General features: G+C 59.9%; 7 protein-coding genes and 1 non-coding gene across 8 annotated transcripts in view; 4 read left to right on the forward strand and 4 right to left on the reverse strand.

Moving 5' to 3' along the window:
• Positions 1-1,147, reverse strand: part of SDRG_06801 (hypothetical protein) — a gene marked incomplete at both ends in the record, with an annotated part of 2,201 nt that extends 1,054 nt beyond the window's left edge. The window contains 3 exons of the mRNA XM_008612606.1: positions 45-225; positions 266-376; positions 420-1,147. Of these exons, the coding sequence (XP_008610828.1) occupies positions 45-225; positions 266-376; positions 420-1,147 (1,020 nt within the window). The remainder of the gene's footprint in view (positions 1-44; positions 226-265; positions 377-419) is intronic.
• A 77-nt stretch (positions 1,148-1,224) lies between these two features.
• Positions 1,225-3,918, reverse strand: SDRG_06802 (hypothetical protein; the record flags this gene model as incomplete). Its single annotated transcript, XM_008612607.1, has 6 exons — positions 1,225-2,279; positions 2,325-2,495; positions 2,537-2,639; positions 2,688-3,281; positions 3,326-3,489; positions 3,532-3,918. 6 exons carry the CDS (start codon positions 3,916-3,918, stop codon positions 1,248-1,250), a joined length of 2,451 nt encoding a protein of 816 aa, XP_008610829.1. The 3' UTR covers positions 1,225-1,247.
• Positions 3,919-4,193: 275 nt separating this feature from the next.
• SDRG_06803 (hypothetical protein) lies at positions 4,194-6,393 on the forward strand. Its single transcript, XM_008612608.1, has 2 exons — positions 4,194-5,605; positions 5,655-6,393. Exons 1-2 carry the CDS (start codon positions 4,226-4,228, stop codon positions 6,345-6,347), a joined length of 2,073 nt encoding a protein of 690 aa, XP_008610830.1. The 5' UTR covers positions 4,194-4,225; the 3' UTR covers positions 6,348-6,393.
• Positions 6,394-6,439: 46 nt separating this feature from the next.
• SDRG_06804 (hypothetical protein) lies at positions 6,440-8,327 on the forward strand (the record flags this gene model as incomplete). Its single annotated transcript, XM_008612609.1, has 8 exons — positions 6,440-6,782; positions 6,833-6,945; positions 6,993-7,127; positions 7,170-7,282; positions 7,324-7,451; positions 7,495-7,550; positions 7,594-8,070; positions 8,115-8,327. 8 exons carry the CDS (start codon positions 6,440-6,442, stop codon positions 8,325-8,327), a joined length of 1,578 nt encoding a protein of 525 aa, XP_008610831.1.
• A 7-nt stretch (positions 8,328-8,334) lies between these two features.
• Positions 8,335-10,108, reverse strand: SDRG_06805 (hypothetical protein; the record flags this gene model as incomplete). The annotated part of the gene is made up of 5 exons (XM_008612610.1): positions 8,335-8,589; positions 8,634-8,758; positions 8,800-9,008; positions 9,051-9,197; positions 9,240-10,108. The coding sequence occupies 5 exons, from the start codon at positions 10,106-10,108 to the stop codon at positions 8,335-8,337; spliced, it is 1,605 nt and encodes a 534-aa protein (XP_008610832.1).
• A 126-nt stretch (positions 10,109-10,234) lies between these two features.
• SDRG_06806 (hypothetical protein) lies at positions 10,235-11,579 on the forward strand. The gene has a single exon (XM_008612611.1). It carries the CDS (start codon positions 10,270-10,272, stop codon positions 11,530-11,532), a length of 1,263 nt encoding a protein of 420 aa, XP_008610833.1. The 5' UTR covers positions 10,235-10,269; the 3' UTR covers positions 11,533-11,579.
• A 180-nt stretch (positions 11,580-11,759) lies between these two features.
• Positions 11,760-12,991, forward strand: SDRG_06807 (hypothetical protein). Its single transcript, XM_008612612.1, has one exon. The coding sequence runs from the start codon at positions 11,766-11,768 to the stop codon at positions 12,963-12,965; it is 1,200 nt and encodes a 399-aa protein (XP_008610834.1). The 5' UTR covers positions 11,760-11,765; the 3' UTR covers positions 12,966-12,991.
• A 225-nt stretch (positions 12,992-13,216) lies between these two features.
• On the reverse strand, positions 13,217-13,289 carry SDRG_06808. The gene has a single exon. It is a non-coding gene; the product is annotated as a tRNA-Arg (tRNA).
• Between the last annotated feature and the right edge of the window lie 760 nt (positions 13,290-14,049).

Genomic DNA, 14,049 nt, shown 5'->3' on the forward strand with positions numbered 1-14,049 from the left:
AGTCGCTTCTGGCGCGACCACGCCTTGATGCAGTAGCGGTACACAATGTAGACGACGAGAATGAGCGGGTAGTAGCCGCGCGGAAGAAGCGAGTCGGAGAGCTCGCCCGAGACAATCTGAACGTACAAGAGAAAGTTGGCGTAGAAGACCATCGTGAGGTCGCTGGCGTCGTTGAAGACGTGGGTGTAGTCGGCGGTCGTGCGTGGGTCGAGCTCGCAGATGAACCTACTCGTCTGAGTTTTACCCCATCAAACCGAAATGTTACATGTAGTTGATGCGCGCCGAGCGCCACGCGAACTGCGTGAGGCCCCAGAGCCAGTGGAAGAAGAGAAGAAGCGCGACGCCGCGGTAGACAGGATACGCCTTGGTCTGCGTCCTAGAAGACAAAGCATGAATCTTGGTATCGTCTTGAAGCATACAGCTTGACGTGGTAGCCTGGCGAGGCCAGTAGTGCGTGGTCCCAGAGCAGCCAGAGCGTCAGCACCAAGCAGACGCCCATCTTCAAGCCAATGTACACGTGTCGCCAGTCGAGCGCATCGTCTTTCCAGCCGTCGAGCTCCGAGAGCGCGAGGACGCGGTCGTTGTCGTGGAAAGACGCCATGTAATAGGCTTCGAGGTCGGCTGTCAATCGCTGCGCGGCCTCGGCGCTCGCAAACGCTTGGGAATGGAGCTCGGCTTGGAGCGTGTCGTGGTTGGCGCTGGCTGTGGGGCATTTCTTCAGGTATTTTTTTAGGATTTTGCGCAGCGCCGTGTAATTGAGCAGTGCGTAGTCGCGCAAGGTCCGCACGAGGTGGTGAAGCTCGATGAACGACGTCTTGAGGAGCTCTGTCTCGACATGATCTTGCACGCCGTGGCTTTGCAGCGTCTCGAACTGGCGCGTGAGAAGCGCAAACTGCGCTAAGAACTCGTCGAGGCGCTCGTTGTACCAATCTTCCACGCGGATGCAGTTGGCATCAAATGCTCTGGCAAAGTCGCTGGCCTCGGGCGGGAGACACGGCTCCGCCTCGTCGCCTGTTCCGTGCCGCCGAAGGAAGGCATCGCGCCGCTGAAGCTTCTTGACCAGCGCCTTGAGCGGCAGGTAGCTTACATAGTGCTCTAGCCAGGGTGAGTACGTGTTGCACTCGAGCTTGGCGTGGAACGTCAGCATCGCGCGCCTCCACAAGATCCGTGTCACGCCGTGGCAATATTTCCGTATTTTCGCCCATATACGGTAAAAACAAAAAATACACGGTACACCAAAGATATATTTACGGTGCAGCCTTGGCCTTCTTATGCGGAGGTGCGTAGTAGTAGACGGAGGTCTCGACGCCGCAGCGGACCAAGTGCTTCTTGAGGAGGCGCTCGACGGCGTACCAGTTGAAGCCCGGCGTGCCGGCGCCGAGCCGCGGCATGTGCACGGACGCGCCAGTCGCCCGCGCGAAGCTAGCAAGGGCCTTGAGCGACTCCTGCAGCGCGTTGAGGCGGAAGGCGAGCGTCTTGGCCGTGCGCAGCTTGAGCTTGGACTTGGTCGACGACTGCGCAACGAGGAGGCAGACGTACACGTTGTCACCGATAGGAACGCAGTGCGCCTGGCCGAGCTTGAGGTCCTGGCATTTTTTGGCAGCGGCGTACACGGTCTCGGGCGCACTGGACCGGCTCGAGAGCGCGCCAAAGAAGCCGCGCGGCGTCCAGGCGCCACTCGTGTCGACGCAGTGGACGATCACAAGAGGCTGGTCGCCCGTCGGCTGGACCGTCGCCGCGTTGCCCGTCCTGTACGCCAGCTCCATCTCACTCGATTCGTCATCCGCGTTGTCGTCGCAAGGGTCGAGCGCGTGCGAAGTGTATTGGTTCTTGGCCCACATAGCAAGCTTCTTGGCGAGCGCAGCTTGCTTGCGAGCCGCCCGCTCCTCCTCCGTTACTTCCATATCGATGTCGACGCTGCCCTCGTCGTCTTCGTACTGGACCTTGAGTTTGGCTCCTTTCCGCGACGCCTTGGCGGGTACTGTGGCCTTGAGAGTCTTGAGGCACGCTGCATCTTGGCCCGAGTAGTCGGTGCCTTCGAAGCAGTACATGTTGTCGACGGCGACATCGGCCAGGATGGCAGGAGCGGCAGCCTCCGGAGGCGCCGTGCGATCAAGCAGCGCCGCAATCTCGTCGGCGGAGAGCGGGGCGAGCGCCTCGTCCGAGCTCTCCAAAAGGTGGTGCAGACCGTAGGCGAGGACGGCGTCGTTTTGAAGTCCATCGAGGACTGCAGGGTTGGTATCGTCGTCTTGAAGGTGGAGCTTGGAGGCTTCGCGCACCTAGAGCAAGGTGACATTGTGCTTAGGGGGGCATGACGAGCACACCTTTTGAGAGAGCTCGAGCTTGGCGAGGGACCGTTTGTAGATGAGCTCTTCCACCGAGTGCTGGCAGATCAAGTGCAACACGTGAATCGGTTTGGTTTGTCCCATGCGATAGGCCCGCGCCAGCGCCTGGAGCTCCATTTGCGGATTGTAGTCGACGTCGCAAAAGATCACCTAGTGCGTGCGTGGGACGACCACCTTTTCGTAAAACGTACCGTATCGGCGCGCTGGAGGTTCAAGCCAACGCCGCCAGCACGCGTGCTCAGCAGAAACAAGAACGTGTCATCGCGTTGGCGGAAGCGGTCGATGGTTTGCCACCTGCGCAGAAGGTCAGATACTTGCTGATTTCGCGATACGATGCAGTACCGTTCTTCACCACGGACGGAGCCGTCGAGGCGCTCGTACGAGAGCTTGGCCATCGTGCAGTAGTCCTGGATGATGTCCAGGAACGCCGTCGAGGTCGAGAAGAGCAGCACGACGTGGCCTTCCGCGTGGAGTGCTGGCAGAAGGGCGTGGAGCACATGAAGCTTCCCGCTGTTCTCGTATAAATGCGGGCCCTCGGAGAAGGGTTCGGGCTCGGCATTTGGGAACAAGTACGGGTGGTTGCACGCCTTGCGGAGCTGCGCAAGGATGTTCATGAGCGAGACGCCGGGGCCGTCGCCTGAGCCTTTCGAGACGATCTCCTTGTAGTACGCGCGCTGCATTGGCGCCATGCGCGTGTGGACGACCACCTTGGAGAGCGGCGGCAGCTGCAGCGTCGACTTGACGTCGGCCACCGTGCGCAGAAGCATGAGCGGCGCCAAAAGGGCCCGCAGCGTTGCCGGCGCAAAGTCGGCCGTGACAAAGCGCTCAACTACGTCCCCAGTAAAGACACTCGGGTTCAAAAATGCAAGAAGCGCCGCGAGTTCGCGCATGTTGTTCTGCACGGGCGTGCCTGTCAAGAGGAGCTTCCGGTCAAACCTATCGTGCGGGCGTGAGGACGCAGCAAGTTTGGTTGTACGAACGAGATCTCGGAGCAAAGGGCTTGGTACAGCTTGCCTTTCGGGTTCTTGAGCCGATGGCCTTCGTCAAAGACGCCAAGAACCCACGGCAGCGTCTTGAAGTACCCCGTGTCGAGGAGCACGAGCTCGTACGACGTGAGCACGACATGCGGGCTTGTGGTTGCAATCTATTCAAAGCACTGAATACACACGCTCGATGCATGTGATACCTTGGCTTGCACAGACGCGCGCTCGTCCTTGCTGCCGGCGTACGTCACGACGCGCAGGTGCGGCGCGAAGCGGCCGATCTGCTCGGCCCAGTTGGGCAGCACGCTCAGCGGCGCGACCACCAGGCACGGCGCTGCCAGCGCCTTGGTCGAGACAAGGTAGCACAGGAACGCGATCGTCTGCAGCGTCTTGCCGAGGCCCATCTCATCGCCGACGATCACGTTGAGATTGGCGGCGTCGCGTTGCAGGAGCCAGCGTAGGCCTTCGATCTGATATCCGTGCAAGAGCACGTCCTGCAGCTGGTCCGTCACGAGCGCCACAACCGACTCGCTGGGCGACCCAGCCGTCTCCAGACGCGCATCCAGCTTGGCCACAATCGACGTCCACATGCCAATTCGAATCTGGCAAAAAAACCATCGGCCGCGCCAGACTGGTGAGTGTTGGTGGTCGAATTTCAGAGTGATGGTGCTCGGCCCGAGAGGTTGTCCATCGAACTCACAACCTCCTTGGATGCTACTAGTATACACCTGCAAGCTGCAAGGACATCCCTTCTACCAGATAACAGGAGGCGAAGATCGTTCTGGTCGCGGAGGGATGAGGCGACTCGGGCCAGTACAATTTCTAGTCGACTAAAGACGCCGTCGGTTGCGACTATTTTTAGCGCGTTGGTTGCGCTGGCGGAGGAGTTGGGAATTCATGAGCCGCTTCCAGGACAAGCTCGAAGCCAACACCTACCGCGAGTGGAAGGAGCACTACATTGAGTTCGCGGCGCTCAAGCTCGCCGTCAACGGCATGCGCGAGGACGTCGCGGGCTTCGACCTCGAGGCGCAGCTCGACAAGGTCGTCGAGCTCCAGTTCCTCGTCGGCGCCGCCGGCTCGACGCTCCAGAGCTTTGAGAAGCTCTTCATCAAGGAGTACACCAAGGTCGAGACCTTCTACGTCGCGAGCATCCGCGAGTTCAAGCTCCAGCTCGACACGCTCCTCAAGCAGTACCACAACAACATGACCGAGGCGGCGCGCCAGGCCATGGTCGCAGCCTGCATGGAGCTCTACCGCCTCCTCAACATGCTCGTCAACTTTGCGATGCTCAACTACACGGGCTTGACCAAGATCTTGAAATCGCACGAGAAAAAGGTCAAGTCGCAAGAGTCGATCCGGTACGTCTTTGCCGAGAAGATTGAGACGTGCGCCTTTGCGCAGGCCGCCGAGGCGCGGGCCGAGGCCGCGCGCCTCGAAGACTGGTTCACGCGCACGTTCCACAGCGGCAATCGGCCGGTCGCGATCTCGGAGCTCATGTCGCGCCGCGTCGAGATTGTCGACTGGGCCCAGGCGTACATGGGCGTCAAGTTTGGCTGCCTCCTCATGCTCGGGCTCTGGGTGATTTGGGACGCCGGTATCATTCCCAACATCTCGACCAATGACAACCATCTGCGGCTGCTCCTGACGAAAGGCTTCCCGCTCTTCCGGGGCATGGGATGCGTCATCCTCTTCAACTGGCTCATGGGCGTCTCGCTCTACGTGTGGCGCTCGGCGCGCATCAACTACAAGTACATCATGGACCTCGACCCACACAAGACCAAGGACTACGACCAGGTGTTCCACGACGCGGCCCACGTGAGCATCGTGTACCTTGTGTGCATGCTTGTCTACTACAAGGTCTGCAACGACGAGTTCCCAGAGTCCAAAGTCGTCCACCGCGGCTACGTGCTCCTCGTGCTCTTCCTCTACATGATCTACTTTTACCTCATCCGCGACTGGAAGCTCAAGATCGGCCTCGTCAAGGTCGTCGCCGAGATCTTTGGGGCGCCGTGGTTCCCTGTCACGTTCCTCCACACGTTCATTGGCAACTACATGCTCAGCATGCAGCGCATGAACCAGGACATTGCGTGGTCCGTCTGCTTCTTCGCCACGGGCGAGTTCCTCGAGACCGACGACCTCCAAATGCTGCATGCCGGTGGCACCGACATGAAGGGCTATCTGCACAACCACACGATGCAAGGCATCGTTCCGTCCAAGTGCTACAAGAACTTTTACTACGCCAAGGTGGCGGTGCCACTTCTCTGCGCGCTCCCGCTGGTACGAGTCTCAACCTGTCGCGTCGCATTGAGCGGTGGATTTTGTCTAGTGGTATCGGTTCCTGCAGAGCCTCCGGCGCATCTACGACATGAAGCAGTGGTGGCCGGGCGTCGGCAACGTCATCAAGTTTGGCCTTGCGATGATCGTCGTGCTCTTCGGGCTCTTCCACCCGTTCCATAACCCGGTCCGGCCCATCGAGTCGATCAGCCCGCTCCAGCAGGTCTGGATCGCAGGCTTCATCATCGCGTCCTTCCTGCTCTGGTTCTGGGACGTGACCATGGACTGGGGGCTCATGCGACCCGAGCACAAGTTTCTCGCCGAGCGCCACATGTACCCGCGCCGCACCGTGTACTACATTGCGATCATCGCCGACTTTTTCCTCTGCTACGCCTGGGTGCTGACGCTGATCCCGCCCTCGGCCGAGCAAGCGCTCAACCACAGCTTCTTCGTGTACATCCACCCGTTCTCGATGGTGCTCGAGCCCATCCGGCGCACGATCTGGAGCTTCTTCACGGTTGAGAACGAGCATCTCCGCAACACGATGGGCTTCCGGAAGGAGCAGTTCGTCCCGCTCTTCTTCGAGCGCGGCGTGGGCGCGCCGCCGCCCGAAGACACGTCCGAGACGGCGCAGCGCCTCAAGCGGCGCACGAAGCTCCTCATCTCGGGCGTCATCGCGTTCGTCATCTTCCTCGCGCTCGCCGCCATGACCATCGTCGAGGAGACGACGATCCCGACCAATTGATACATTTAAAAAACTATCAATCGCAACCACGGTGTTCGTATCCGGACGCCGGAAAACACGCCGGATTTTGATTGGAGCGCAAAGACAAAAAGATGCTTCGGTTCGCTTGCCTTCCGCGGGCTGTGCGCCCGATGTCGTGGGCGACGCCGCTGCAGTCGATGGCGACCTTCGCCAAGGAGCCCAAGTGGAAGAAGGACCGCGAGGACAAGTACAAGCGGGCCAAGACGAATGACGACGGCCCGCGCAAGAAGACGTTCAAGCACAAGTCGCCGACCAAGGCGGCGGCCAAGCCGATGGCCAAGCCCGACGCCAAGTTCGAGAAGCCCAAGCCCACGCCGCCGCAGTCGCTCTCGGAGCACCAGGCCGAGCTCGAGCAGGCGTGGGCCGAGATGCGCAAACGCCGCTCGACGCCAGCGTCCGAGCCCGCGGCTCCTGGTCCGTGCTGCGACGTCCAGGACCTTTTTGGGCTCACCATGCATTCCTAGTCTTTGACAAGCCATTTGATGCGAAGAAGGGCTCCGTGAAGGACAAGATCAAGGCCAAGCGCCAAAAGAACAAGGAAGAGCGCGTCTTCACCAACCTCGAAGCGCCGACCTCGGTATATCGTCCGTGCCACACGTTGGATGTATTCAGCGCCTCTGGTAGGACGTTGTCGATGCGTCGTTCCACTACCAAGAGCCGGACGCCCCCGAGACGGGCTCGCGCGCTTTGTCGGTCGCCGTCATCGGCCGCCCGAACGCGGGCAAGAGCTCGCTCATGAACTCGCTCCTCGGCTTCAACGTACGCCGCCCTCTCTGCTGCTGCGTGTCTGAGCCCGCGTAGGTCTCGGCGGTCTCGGCCAAGTACAACACAACGCGCGACCGCGTCCTCGGCATCCTCACGCAGGACGACGTGCAAATCACGTTCTTCGACACGCCGGGCCTCGTGAACCAAAAGTACCTTCGCTCCGACACCGCTTAGTTCTGATTTCTGGTAGGGACAACCACAAGTACGTGCGGTCATTGGCCGTCACGGCGTCCGAGACCATGTCGTCGGTCGATCTCTCGCTCCTCGTTGTCGACGCGGTCAAGCGCCTCGACGACGAAGCGCTCGAAGCCCTCAAGAGTATGTATCCGCCGCCTCGTCCCTTGTGCTCATCATGCGCTAGACATTGCGATCTCGTCGGCGCAAGTGTCGGCGCCGATCGCGCTCGTCCTCAACAAGGTACTTTGTCGCTGCCCCGAAACAGAAAACTCGAGTGTCGCAGATGGATTTGGTCGGACCGGCCGAGAAGGCGCACGTCACCAAGCGTGTCCAGGTGCTCAGCGAGATGATTGACGCAGCGTTCGAAGAGCACTACAAGCCGGAGCCGGATTTCTCCGAGTTTGATGACGACGAAGATGGCGAAGACGACGACCCGGACTTTGACGCCGAGTCGTTCTTCGCGAGCGAAGAAGACTTGGAAGAGTACGAGAGCGAGGACTTTGACGAAGACGATCTGCTGCCGAGCGTCACGCCGCTGACACTCGACCCGAAGACGTACCTCTTTGACAAGACGTTCAAGGTTTCGGCGCTCAAAGAGTCGGGCGTCAAGAAGCTGCGCTCGGAACTGCTCTCGCTGGCCGTGGACCGGCCGTGGCTGTACCACTCGAGCATCAAGTCGGACCGCTCCGACTTGGACTTGGTCACCGAGATCATTCGCGAAAAGATCTACCGCCGCTTCAACCAAGAGCTGCCGTACCAGGTACCAACGTAGTGCAACAACTCCATCTCAAAACGCCGCGGTAGATTGAGCAGGAGAACCGCGGCTGGACGCCGTTCAGCGACAAGAGCATTCGCATCGACCAGGATCTGATCGTGCCGTCGGACCGCCACAAGCGCATTCTCATCGGCAAGCAAGGCGACACGCTCCGGTCGATCGGCACGTCGGCGCGCCTCGACATCCAGAAGCTCCTCGGCTGCCCCGTGCATTTGTACCTCAACGTCCGCTCCAAGCAGTAAACATACATTAGTAGCCCATGCGCTTCTTCTTTTCGATGGCTTCGAACGCGAGCTGCCACATGGTCTTGATCGTCTCGTAGTTCTCGCTCGCAAACTTGGCCGCGATGAAGCGCAGCGACGGCACCGTGAGCGAAAAGTAGTGCAAGTTGCCGTAGCCCTTGTAGATCTTGCTCTTGATCGGCGACAGCTTGTGGTCGCGGCAGAGCCGGAACGACTGGATCGGCGTCGAGACGTGCCGCTTCTCGTACAGCGCAATGACGCACTAAGCAGACACCTTAGCACTACGAAATCCCGACTCGAAGCAACCTCGTGGTACGCAGCGCGCGAGACGAAGAGCTGGAGGACGTCCATCTTGGCCCCACCAAATGCAAAGTACTTGCTGTCCCACTTGGCGTTGCCGGACGTGAGGTTGCCGACGCTAAAGGTGCCGTCTACCGCAACCATGAGCCCACGCATCGACTAGAAAGTGTACTGGAGATGCGCGTGAGGACGGCGCCCTGCGTCACCTCTTTGGTCTCGCTGCGGTCTTTGAGGCGGATCGTCATTGGCCGCGGCGCCGTCTTGATCAGGTCCAGCACCGTGTTGTAGCTCTCGTACATCAAGTCGCGGTCGTTGATGCCTCGGATGATGCTGCCAACCTTGACGCCGATGCGGTCTGCGGCGCCGCCTTCGACAACGAGCCTGCAGACGGGTCAGCATGTTCCAGCACATTTGACGGCGTACTTGACAACTGCGAGCTCGCGCTTCTGGCGGGTATCCTTCGAGTACGTGTCCACGCGTTCCATGAGCACGCCGAGCTTGGAGCCAAACTCAAAGATGACCTCGTACTCATCCGGCTCCATTTGCGCAGGCAGGTCTTGCGGCAGCGGCCTGTGCCACGTCAGATGACACACTTACAACAAGGTGCGGTACCGTGCGCTTCGCTCGTTCATGGACGACGAGCTCGACCGGCGCGAGAGGCTCCGTGGGTTGAACGCGTCGTCGTCAACGTTGGAGAAACCGTTCTGCGCGAGGATCTCGGACGTCTGGGCCATCGTAAAGCCGTTGTCGTCCGCGGCCCGCTGCGCGTCCATGCTCATTTTCTCGACGTCCAGAATGTCTTTGACCGAGTGGCGACGTGTCACGGGCGTGAACGCGTTCGGGTCGAGCGCCTTGCGCGCCGCCTCTTGCGTCACCCGTGGCGAGGCGGTTCGCTCGGCAAGGGCTGCGGACGGCGACGTAGCAAAGTCGAAGGGCAGACGCGGCGTCGAGTCCTTGGGGCTAAACGGATCAAAGTCCACGATCGTCGGGTCGTTCGTCTTGAGCGACAGCGGCGGCGCCGACGGATTCACCGACAACGGACGCGGCGGCGGCTGCGCCCCAAACGGGTTGTTTGCAAATGGGTTGGCCTGCGCCGGGTACGCTGGCGGCGCGAACTGTTGTTGCTGGTACATGCCGGGCTGCGTGTTGTACGTGGCGGGCTGCGGCATGTTGTAGTTTTGCGGTGGCGCATTGTAGTTCTGCGGCGGCGGGTTGTAGCTCTGCGGTGGCGCATTATATGCAGGCTGCGGAAAGACGTTCGATGGCCCGGCGTCCATGAAGGGGTTGGTCGAGTGCGCCTGGGCCGTCATAAAGGGCTGCGTCCGCGCCGGTCCGCTGGTCTGGATCGCCGAGGGTCCGCCCATGGCGCCGGTCTGGAATTGGCCCATCGGCTGCTGCTGCTTCATGCCACCGTGGTGGGGCGCCGTGCCGTAGCTGTACTGCGGCGCGCCCGTGTCGAGGGTCGCGAATGGGTCCGACATGTTTGCCTCGGCCTTGGGTTTCACAACTGCCCGCAAGTCGCCCTCCACATTCTCGTATCCGGAGGCTATTTTTAGACGCTCTGAAAATAGCTTATCTTCGAACTTCGAGATTATCGAAGTTTGAATTTAAAAGCCACCAATCACAGTGCACAGCTGGCCCCATGGGCGACGTCCAGCACGCCGCCAAGTTCGTGCTCGCGGTCCTCGTCGTCTGCACGTGCTTGGTCATGGTCATGAACTGGAACCTCGTGAGCTCATCGACGGATGCGCCGCGCGAGGACACTTCGATGATGACGTGGCACGGCGCCAAGGCCAACCTCGCGATCGGCGCCCGAGCCACGCCCAACGTCACCAACGCCTCATCAGACGGCGTCTTTGCTCCACGAAGCATTCGGTTCCTCACGCTCGCGGACGACGTTCGTCCCAACATTTGCCATCTCGCTGCTTCTATCTACCAGCAAGGCAACGTCCTCGAAGTCTTGGGCTGGGACCACAGTGACACATTCTTTGACGGCGCGTCGTGCGGCGCCCGTTGCAAGACGCCACCCGAAGGCACAGATATGTTGCGGTTTGGCCAAGAAAAGAAGCTGCACTGGCTGCTGCATTACTTCGAGCTCAAGCCCGACCTGCACGACGACGACCTCGTGCTCTTCACGGATGCGTGGGACGTCATTGTGAACGGCGACACGACGACGCTCACGGACCTTTTTCTGCGCCACACAAACCACAAGCGCGGCGTCATCTTTAACGGCGAACCAGCGTGCGGCGACTCGTTTACGCTCCCGACCGAGTACGGCGAGAAGCTGCGCCGCCGCAGCTGGCGCGTGCAGCTCGAGAGAGACCAGAACCCGCGTATGATTCGCGGCGACAATGTCTGCAACGCGATGGCGGCCAAGACGCTATCATCGGCGCACATTCCCGGACCAAACTGGAGCCTCGGGTCGGGCGGCATCCTCGGCGACGTTCGTAGCATTCGCAACTTCCTCCGCAAGGTCCACGAGATCCGACGCGAGCAAGAAGTGCTGTTCGAGAAGGACCCGCAGCACGCCTTTCTCTTTCAAGGCGACCAGATCTTATTCCAGCTTGCGTACCTCCAGTCGCCCGAGATCAACACCAAGGTCGATGCGAGCGGCGAGATCTTCTTCGTCATCTCGCGCCTCGTGGCCGACGGCGACTTTGACGAGTTTTCGCCCGCAAGAGGCTGCACGCGCAACTACATGGCGCGCGGTCGCGCGTCGGTGTACGCGTGGAATCGGGTCGCACCCGTCTTCTTCCACTTCCCCGGCGACTACAAGGAGGTGTTTTGGTCCTGCGCGGCACCGACGTCGCACTACAGAGAATCCCGCGGCGTCGGCCAGTACATGATTGACGTCGACCGCAACCGACGGGTGCCCGTGGCCGACGTTTGCCCCACGTTTGTCTGAAAATCTCAAATTCTTCCGTGCATGCGTGTTTCGTTGGCGAACAGGGTGTCTCAATCTTTCCGAATGCGTCGGAGTTGGTCCTGTGACAAAATTGTGGGCGGCCTCCAAGGTTGGAGAGTCGCACGTGGTCAAAATCCCCTATTTGGTGCGCTTTGTCCGCCGATCAGTCCACCCTCGCCAGACGGTACGTTTCTGGGAATGCTGAACAGTTTCACCTTGCAATTGATGCCGGGATGTGGAAGACTCGGGTGACGTTGGCCGCGCTTGTGGTCACGACCGCGGGCTTCTTGATGCTCCAGACCCTTCTCGTGCAGCGCGGTGCCTCCTTGACGTCACGGCTCGAAGCCAGGCCCGTGACGACGTCGAGCACGCCAGACCCTCCACCATTTAGCATCGGGAAAGTCCACATCGTCACGCTGGCGGACGACCCCACGCGCACAGCGATCTGCCCACTGGCGGCCTCCGTGTATAGCCAAGGCTTGGTGCTCGGCGTGCTCGGGTGGAACTACAGCGACACGTTCTTCGACGGTACGTCTTGCGGCCCGCCGTGCCAAGCCAATCGCGGCAAGGACAATCGGATCGGCCAGCAAAAGAAGCTGCATTGGCTCCACCACTACTTTGAGCACCACCCCGATCTGTGCGACGACGACCTCGTGCTCTTCACCGACGCATGGGACGTCGTCGTCAATGGTGACACGGCGACGCTCACGAGCATCTTTCTCAAGCAGACGCGCGGCCAGCGCGGCGTCATCTTCAACGGCGAGCCATCGTGCGGCGACTCGTTCGGGATCGCAAACCCGTACGGCGACAAGCTCCGCAGCAAGCGCTGGCCGATTCGCTTGGAGCGCAGCCAAACGCTGCGCTACGCGAGCGGCCACGACATGTGCTACGCCGTTGCTGCCAAGACCATGACGTCCACGGCGACAGCGGGTCCGAACTGGAGCCTCGGCTCTGGAGGCATTCTGGGCGACGTCGCTAGCATCCGAGCCTTCCTTCGTGGCGTGCACCAGATCCGGCGCGAGCAAGAAGACGAGTACAGCGCCAACCCGAGTGCGTCGTTTCTCTTTGAAGGCGACCAGATCTTGTTTCAGCTGGCGTACGTGCGGTTCCCCGAGGTGAACGCGCTCGTGGACACGAGCGCCGAGATCTTCTTTGTTCTCTCGTACAACGTCGGTGACGACGACTTTGCACATTTCTCTCTGCCCCGCGGGTGCGCGCCAGAGTACCTCGCCGGCAACGTCGGGTCGGCGTTTACGTATAACAACGTGACGCCGGTCTTTTTGCATTTCCCCGGCAGCGCCAAGCGTCACTTGGACACGTGTTTTCTGCACGTTGCTCGTGCCCGCGCCCACCTGCGCCCTCAGCAATATTTGATCGACATTGATGCCAACCGACACGTCCTAGTTCACGACCTCTGTGATAATTACAGCTAACAGTGAGGCAAATAATCGATGTGCATGCTGTTTATCAGCTGTGGCTTGCTGCATGCAAACCAACGCAGAAGAGTTTGGGGAAAGGTATAGCTTCGAACCGACTTCATCAAATCGATGCAATCGTGTTGGCGAGAGCATCACGCATGCAATATACACACGGCCTGGAAAAGGAAGACCATGTTGTTTTGTTAATTGCCCTGGATAAGACTAACAGTCAATGCAATGAACCCGTCGAAGAAATGGCAAAAATTCGTCCATGATGGGACTCGAACCCACAACCCCCTGATTAGAAGTCAGATGCGCTATCCATTGCGCCACACGGACTGTACAGTGGTACATAGTAAAATATCAGATTAGAAATTTGGCATTACGTGGCACAAATAATTTAGTGGGGGACTCATTATCAGCAGATTGAACTGCTGATGATGGGTCCCCCACTAAATTATTTGTGCCACGTAAGACAACACCTTGAGGTTATCCCGGTAATAAACCATCTGAACAAAAACTGGTCCCGTCCGAGGTGAGCTGGCAGGAACTTTTCCACGGCTTTGTGTGTCGGCCGAGCCACGGGAACAACGTTGGCCACAAGGTTGTAAACGAGGGCACTGCGTCGGCCGCTGTAATCGGCGCCGACGTAACTGACGTGCCAAGCAGCATCGTTACCATGGGCATCTCTCCTGGCCTGGCGTTTGCGAGATGGTCGGTGCACGAACGTGCTCGAACTTTGCGTCACCGCCAATGTGCTCCGAAGGCAAGACCAACAAGAACAAACCAATCGTGCCGGCCAAACGAGTGGCCTCGAGCGCGGTCGCGCACCCGACGCTGTCGACCACGAGGTGCAAGACGACTGCGCGTATCGAAAGGTCCGAAATCGCCCCACCTCGGACGCAGCGACGCCATTGCATGTACTTTTAGATTTGCAGAGCGGCACATCTGCTTGGTACGCCGGCTCCTCGGGTAAACTTCGCGCCATTGACTGCAAATCGCGGGCAATTCGTATCGAGAGCGCGCATTGCAGTTGAAAGTACTTCAAACCGCCCTGCAAAAGTCGCCCAGTTTGAGAGCGTCAAAGGACTCCTTCATG

Source organism: Saprolegnia diclina (genome assembly GCF_000281045.1).
Source record: "Saprolegnia diclina VS20 unplaced genomic scaffold supercont1.18, whole genome shotgun sequence".
NCBI lineage: Eukaryota > Oomycota > Saprolegniomycetes > Saprolegniales > Saprolegniaceae > Saprolegnia > Saprolegnia diclina.

What these genes read in the sequence shown, in the direction of transcription:
- SDRG_06807 (XM_008612612.1), top strand. Translation starts at nt 11,766, where the DNA reads ATGTGGAAGACTCGGGTGACGTTGGCCGCGCTTGTGGTCACGACCGCG.
- SDRG_06806 (XM_008612611.1), top strand. Translation starts at nt 10,270, where the DNA reads ATGGGCGACGTCCAGCACGCCGCCAAGTTCGTGCTCGCGGTCCTCGTC.
- SDRG_06803 (XM_008612608.1), top strand. Translation starts at nt 4,226, where the DNA reads ATGAGCCGCTTCCAGGACAAGCTCGAAGCCAACACCTACCGCGAGTGG. An exon ending in TTCTCTGCGCGCTCCCGCTG is followed by an intron (nt 5,606 to 5,654) that starts GTACGAGTCTCA and finishes GATTTTGTCTAG; the next exon opens with TGGTATCGGTTCCTGCAGAG.